Source organism: Marmota flaviventris, chromosome 17 (assembly GCF_047511675.1).
Source record: "Marmota flaviventris isolate mMarFla1 chromosome 17, mMarFla1.hap1, whole genome shotgun sequence".
NCBI lineage: Eukaryota > Metazoa > Chordata > Mammalia > Rodentia > Sciuridae > Marmota > Marmota flaviventris.
Genome location: NC_092514.1, coordinates 8321673 through 8329574, shown reverse-complemented (window position 1 = coordinate 8329574; position 7902 = coordinate 8321673). Strand labels below are relative to the sequence as shown.

Sequence of the window (7902 nt, the reverse complement as noted above, 5' to 3'; positions counted from 1 at the left end):
ATTTTTTATCATCATTTTTGTGGAGATTTAAGTATAGGTGCTCTTTAACTAAGGTTGGAGTTATTTCACAATCAATCCATTGTGGCTGGGCCACCGCCGCCGCCGCGCCGGGACTGCCGGCAGGGGGCGCTACGCGGGCCGGGGCCGGCCCAGGCGGCGGGAGGCGGCGGCCGCGGCGGGGAGGCGGCGGGAGGCGGCGGGAGGCGGGCGGAGGAGGAGGCGGAGGAGGCGGGAGCTGAGCGGGGCGGGCGGCGGCGGCGGGGCCCGAGCCCGAGAAGATGGCGGTGCGGAAGAAGGACGGCGGCCCCAACGTGAAGTACTACGAGGCCGCGGACACGGTGACCCAGTTCGACAACGTGCGGCTCTGGCTCGGCAAGAACTACAAGAAGATTTCAAAGCAGGAGGCTCCTTATGCCACATACTTGCAGCTGCCTACAAATTCAAGAGTGACAAGGGATGGCGGCGTTATGATTTCCAGAATCCATCACGCATGGACCGCAATGTAGAAATGTTCATGACCATTGAGAAGTCTTTGGTACAGAATAATTGCCTGTCTCGACCTAACATTTTTTCTGTGCCCAGAAATTGAGCCTAAATTGCTGGGGAAATTAAAGGACATTATCAAGAGACACCAGGGAACAGTCACTGAGGATAAGAACAATGCCTCCCATGTTGTGTATCCCGTCCCAGGGAACCTAGAAGAAGAGGAATGGGTACGACCAGTCATGAAGAGGGATAAGCAGGTTCTTCTGCATTGGGGCTACTATCCTGACAGTTATGACACATGGATCCCAGCCAGTGAAATTGAAGCATCTGTGGAAGATGCCCCAACTCCCGAGAAACCTAGGAAGGTTCATGCTAAATGGATCCTAGACACAGACTCCTTCAATGAATGGATGAATGAGGAAGATTATGAAGTAAATGATGACAAAAACCCTGTCTCTCGCCGGAAGAAAATTTCAGCTAAGACATTGACAGATGAGGTGAATAGCCCAGATTCAGATCGAAGGGACAAGAAAGGAGGGAATTATAAGAAGAGAAAGCGCTCCCCCTCTCCTTCATCAACCCCAGAAGCTAAGAAGAAAAATGCTAAGAAAGGTCCCTCAACACCTTACACTAAGTCAAAGCGTGGCCACAGAGAGGAAGAGCAAGAAGACCTGACAAAGGACATGGATGAGCCCTCTCCAGTCCCCAATGTAGAAGAAGTGACCCTGCCCAAAACAGTCAATACTAAGAAGGACTCGGAGTCAGCCCCAGTCAAAGGAGGCACCATGACTGACCTAGATGAGCAGGAGGATGAAGGCATGGAGACCCCGGGCAAGGATGAGGATGAAAGCAGTACGGGGAACAAGGGGGAGCAGACCAAGAATCCAGACCTGCATGCGGACAATGTGACTGAGCAGACCCACCACATCATCATTCCTAGCTGTGCTGCCTGGTTTGATTACAACAGTGTTCATGCCATTGAGCGGAGGGCTCTCCCTGAGTTCTTTAACGGCAAGAATAAGTCCAAGACTCCAGAGATCTACCTGGCCTATCAAAACTTCATGATTGACACTTACCGACTGAACCCTCAGGAATATCTCACCTCGACTGCCTGCCGTCGGAACTTGGCAGGTGACGTCTGTGCCATCATGAGGGTCCATGCCTTCCTAGAACAATGGGGTCTTATTAACTACCAGGTGGATGCTGAGAGTCGCCCAACCCCAATGGGGCCTCCACCCACTTCTCACTTCCATGTCTTGGCTGACACGCCATCAGGGCTGGTACCTCTGCAGCCCAAAACCCCACAGAGCTCTGCTTCCCAACAAATGCTCAACTTTCCTGACAAAGGCAAAGAGAAACCAACAGACATTCAGAACTTTGGACTGCGCACAGACATGTACACAAAGAAGAATGTTCCCTCCAAGAGCAAAGCTGCAGCCAGTGCTACTCGAGAGTGGACAGAACAGGAAACCCTGCTACTCCTGGAGGCCCTGGAAATGTACAAGGATGACTGGAACAAAGTATCCGAGCATGTGGGAAGCCGTACGCAGGACGAATGTATCTTGCATTTTCTTCGCCTTCCCATTGAAGACCCCTACCTGGAAGACTCAGAGGCCTCCCTGGGCTCCCTGGCCTACCAGCCCATCCCCTTCAGTCAGTCGGGCAACCCTGTTATGAGCACGGTTGCCTTTCTGGCCTCTGTCGTCGATCCCCGAGTCGCTTCTGCAGCTGCAAAGTCAGCCCTAGAAGAGTTTTCCAAAATGAAGGAAGAGGTGCCCACAGCCTTGGTGGAGGCCCATGTTCGGAAAGTGGAAGAAGCAGCCAAAGTGACAGGCAAGGCTGACCCAGCTTTTGGTCTGGAAAGCAGTGGCATTGCAGGAACCACCTCCGATGAGCCTGAGCGCATTGAGGAGAGCGGGACCGATGAGGCACGGGCAGAGGGCCAGGCCACAGATGAAAAGAAGGAGCCCAAGGAACCCCGAGAAGGAGGGGTTGTAGAGGAGGAAGCAAAGGAGAAAACAAGTGAGGCTCCCAAGAAGGATGAAGAGAAAGGAAAAGAAGGCGACAGTGAGAAGGAGTCAGAGAAGAGTGATGGGGACCCGATAGTTGACTCTGAGAAGGAGAAGGAACCAAAGGAAGGACAGGAGGAAATATTAAAGGAAGTGGTGGAGTCAGAGGGGGAAAGGAAGACAAAGGTGGAACGGGATATTGGTGAGGGTAACCTCTCCACTGCTGCCGCTGCTGCTCTGGCTGCCGCTGCAGTGAAGGCCAAGCACTTGGCTGCTGTTGAGGAAAGAAAGATCAAATCTTTGGTGGCCCTGCTGGTGGAGACCCAGATGAAAAAACTGGAGATCAAACTTCGACACTTTGAGGAGCTGGAGACAATAATGGACCGGGAGCGGGAAGCACTGGAGTATCAGAGGCAGCAGCTCCTAGCAGACCGACAAGCCTTCCACATGGAGCAGCTGAAGTATGCGGAGATGAGGGCACGGCAGCAGCACTTCCAGCAGATGCACCAACAGCAGCAGCAGCCACCACCAACCCTGCCTCCAGGCTCCCAGCCCATACCCCCCTCAGGGGCTGCTGGGCCACCCACAATTCATGGCCTAGCTGTGGCTTCAGCCTCTGTGGCCCCTGCTCCTGCTGGCAGTGGGGCCCCTCCTGGAAGCTTGGGCCCTTCTGAACAGATTGGGCAGGCAGGACCAACAGCAGGGCCACAGCAGCCACAACCAACTGGAGCCCCCCAGCCTGGGGCAGTCCCACCAGGGGTACCCCCCCCGGACCCCATGGCCCCTCACCGTTCCCCAACCAACAAACTCCTCCCTCAATGATGCCAGGGGCAGTGCCAGGCAGCGGGCACCCAGGCGTGGCGGGTAATGCTCCTTTGGGTTTGCCTTTTGGCATGCCGCCTCCTCCTCCTCCTGCTCCATCCATCATCCCATTTGGCAGTCTAGCTGACTCCATCAGTATTAACCTTCCCCCTCCTCCTAACCTGCATGGGCATCATCACCATCTCCCGTTCGCCCCGGGCACACTCCCCCCACCTAACCTGCCTGTGTCCATGGCGAACCCTCTACATCCTAACCTGCCGGCGACCACCACCATGCCATCTTCCTTGCCTCTCGGGCCGGGGCTCGGATCCGCCGCAGCCCAGAGCCCTGCCATTGTGGCAGCTGTTCAGGGAAACCTCCTGCCCAGTGCCAGCCCACTGCCAGACCCAGGCACTCCCCTGCCTCCAGACCCCACGGCCCCAAGTCCAGGGACAGTCACCCCTGTACCACCTCCACAGTGAGGATCCAGCCAGACATCTCTCCCCCTTGCCCCCCACGGAGATCACAGTTCCAGGAACAGCCCTTCCCCACTGGGACCCTTCCCCAGCTGGAGAGTTCATCACTACGTAAGGAAAGCTCCTCCTGCCCCTCCACAGCCCCTTCCATGCCCAGCAGAGGCATGTACTTTTATATTGGATTATTCAAGGACTTCTGTTTAAAAGATGTTTCTAATGTCTGGGAGAGAGGATGGGATGGGATTGCTGCCCTCAAAGGAAGGAAGGGCCGGGGAAGGGTGTTTATACAAGGTTCTACTTAACCACTTCTAAGGGTGCACCCCCCTCAAAACTACTGCATTTTTTTACAGATAAAAAAAAAATTAAGCCCTTCAAAAGGAAGATTTTAAAAAGCCACATTGGAGCTCCCTTTAGCTCACTAAAAAACAACCAACTTTTACACTTTTTTGAGGGGGGAGGGTAAGTTTTAAGAAAGGGAAATTATGGTTCTAAGGGGAGCTCTGGGGACGGAGTAAGGTTCCAAACCTTTCGCCCCAAGCCCCTTGGGAATAACTGAGTCAGCTCCCCTCACCCACTGCCTGATCATTCGTACCCATTCTCTCCTGCTTCCTCAGTGTGGCTGATTAGGCCGCCCTAACTCAGCCACTGATCCCTTTCCCTCTGAATGTCAGTTTCGTGTTTGTTTTAAAAGTCACCTGCTTAGTTGAAAAAAAAAAAATCAATCCATTGTAAGTTAAAAATATGATAAGGAAAAAATGTATTTACTATACCTAGTCCCCTGAACTTCCTAGATTAGCACCACAGTGCTCTGTAGCTTTGATTGTTTTCCACATGATCACAGGGCCAACTGGAGCTGCAGCTGCTGCACTATTCAGCATTCTGATAGAGTCTTGTATGGCACATTACTAGTCTGGGAAAAGGTCAAAATTCAAAATTCAGAGTACAGTTTCTACCGCATAGATGTTGCTTTTACACCATCATAAAGTTCAAAAATCATGTCAAATCAGCATAAAGTTCAGGACCATTCATAACTAAAAAGCCTTTTCATCATCTCTCCCATCCTCTCAGCTGACTATCTGTGTGCCTATAAGCCTGCCTTTCACCTTGTTAAAGAGGAACTGGGGCTGGCATTGTGGCTCAGTGGCAGAGCGCTTGCTTACCATGTGTGAAGCACTGGGTTCAATTCTTAGCACCACATACAAATAAATAAATAAATAAGCACATAAATAAATAAAGGTCTATCAACAACTAATAGAATATTTTAAAAAAAAAAAAAAAGGAGGATTAGAGCTCCCTGCTTCTAAGGCCCACCTCTCTCCAACCCAGGGCTTTATTCCTGCAGCTCCCTCTGCTCCACCTCCATCATCACATTTTTCTCTTGTATTAGATTATTATAATGAACAAACCAATATGCTGGAACAGATTTCATCTCCAAGGCCCTCTCAGGTCCCCATTGTCACTGATGTCTTGGTCCTTTCCTCCTTCTTTTCAGAGCCATCCTCCCTGAAAGCACTGCACATGCCTGCTTCCTCCATCCATGTGTCCCCTTCTCCACAGAGCCCTTTCCAGGTAGGCTTCTGACCCCAATACAGCTGCCTTGCCAAGATCAACAGTGTCGTGAACATGGGCAAAGCCAACAGCCATACTTGGTTTCCTCTTTCCACAAAGCCCCTTTTATGACATCAGTTTACAATGATAAAAATATAAAAGATGGCCCCAAGAACAATAGGAGGTAAAAGAAATTATACTAAAAATGTGCAGATTTTATAAAGAGCAAAATAGAATTTTAAGATTTTTTTACATTAAAAATAACATTTTGAAATGTTTAAAAATGATTTAGACATACAGATAAGTTGCAAAAATAGCACAGAAGATTTTTGAGTATGCCTTACCCAGCTTCCTCTAATGTTAATATCTCATATAACAATGGCATCATTATCTAAACCAGGAAATTAACATCAGTACAATGCTATTAATTTAACTGCAGTGTTTATTCACTAATATTGTTTTTCTCTTCTAGGATCCAATCCAGGCTCCACACTGCATTTAGTTATTATGTCAGTATATTCTCCTATACTGGGACAGCTCCTGAGTTCTTTTTAAAACAAAATATCCCTCCATTCAGATATATCTAATGTTTTCTCATAAGTAGAAGAAAGTATTTTGTGCAAGAATATAATACAGTTTCAGCATTCCTAACCTGAAAGTCTGAATTTTTGAGAGCAAAATGACCTCACAAGTGGTAAATTTCACACCATGAAACTGTTTAATGGACAAAATTATTAAAAGTAATATCTAAAGTTACCTTTGTTTCAAGTTTATAAGTGTATATGAAATCTAAATGAGTTTCATGTTTAGACATGGGTCTTGTTCTCAAGATATCTCATTTGGAATATGCAAATGTTCCAATACTGGAAAAAAATTGAAATCTGAAATGCTTCTGGTCCTAATCATTTTGGATAAAGGATATTCAAGCTGTAGAAACTCAACCTTGTAAAGTTTTTTAATCTGTTTACCATGAGACAGATAAGATTCAGGTATTTCTAAAAATATATTGGTTTAACAAACCTTTTAAATCCCTCCAAAAAGTAATACATATTTTTCATTTTACAGATGAAGAAACTGATAAACTAATTAGCTGTCCAACTTCTCACAATTATAAAGGACAAGGTTGAGATGAGAGCCACAGCTCTGACTCAGCAGCCCACATAATTTTTGCGGTGGTGAATATGGGTGCAGTTTGGGTGGGTAAAGGAAGGATGAAGGAAGGAGAAACTTCTGACAAAGCTCTTTAAAGAGGAGCCAAGTTATACTTAGTGTTTGTGATAGTCACAGGGGTAGGGGGTCTTCAAGAACAGGTAAAATACCTCTAGGCAGCTTTCATTTGACCATGTTTGTCAATCATAAAATAAAACTAAAATCCTAAATGACACTGTTTATGCCATCCATCCCTGTTCTTAGGACCCAAATCTCTTTTTTATTTAACCTTGGGTTTCTTTTGTGTTTAATTTTATTTTAAGGTGGGGTGTCAACCTAGAAAGACTCCATTGCATCAGAATTACAAGCTACTAGATAGAAAGTAATGTTAAATAACAAAAACAGGCATGAGAAAAATGAAGAGTCTGTTGTGAAAGTCATTGATTCTGTACTATCCTCAAAAGTGAATCATAATGTGCATGTTATAAATATCTCGTTAGTAAGCCTTAGAACTTTTTAATAAGTAGAGTGCAAAGATTGAGCTATTCAACATTGCTCCCCTGTACAATAATTAATTGCCTCATTTTCTCTTACATGCAAGACATATTAAGGAACCCTCATGGTCCTTTTATTTTACCTAGCAAATGATTTAACATTCTATTAAATATTAATCTATCATTATAACTGTGCTTGTATCTTGGTCATGAAACACCTTTGAACAAGCAACTGTTTCCAGATAGATACATGAAGTCACCAGGGGGGGAACCCATTGTAGGCATCACAGGGGAATTGGCTGGAGGTCTGTACCGAGAGTGGCTATCAGTGATCAGTGATACCTGGAGTAAAAGAACAGGTGTTTCCCCAGTGCCTGGGCCCTGGCCTATTATTGTTTAACAGCTTTATCAATGTACCTGGGTGAGATGGGATGGAAAGCATGCTTCGTGCATTTGCAGCTGAGACAGTCACGTGGGGACAGATAGGGCCCTGGAATAGAGGACTGAAATTCAAATTGACCTTGGTGAACATGGCTCCCATAATTCAGCAACATGCATTGACTAGGTTCTGAGGATAGGGAACAATCTTAATGAAAAGAGAGAATTAAAAAGAAAGTAGAAAATGTTTTCTGTTTTTCATCAGTTTGCCAAATGATGGGAAGAAAAGGCTCAGCTCATAGGTAATGATGTAGCCCCAAAGAACTAGGAATATGTGTGTATGCACAGTGAACAATGAGCTTGACAGTACTCAGAGATCCCTGAAGAAATGGATTGGGTGGAGGGAGATGAAACCAGGTGTGGGTGACCTGACAGTGGGAACCAAGTATCTCAAAGTGAACCTGGGGGAGTTTTGCTTATGTAGCAAGATGATCTGCAACAAGAGGCTTTATCAATACTATGGAAAATAAGTAACAGAATCAAGCAAAAATAAATAAATTG

The 7902-nt window shown here is 46.9% G+C and overlaps 1 protein-coding gene across 1 annotated transcript; it reads left to right on the top strand.

The window, feature by feature from the left end:
• Nucleotides 1-255: 255 nt before the first annotated feature.
• On the top strand, nt 256-4474 carry LOC114083616 (SWI/SNF complex subunit SMARCC2-like). Its single transcript, XM_071603028.1, is given in 5 exon segments — nt 256-384; nt 387-568; nt 570-3264; nt 3267-3359; nt 3702-4474. Coding segments are annotated over 5 exon segments (3153 nt in total). The 5' UTR covers nt 256-278; the 3' UTR covers nt 3779-4474.
• Nucleotides 4475-7902: the final 3428 nt, after the last annotated feature.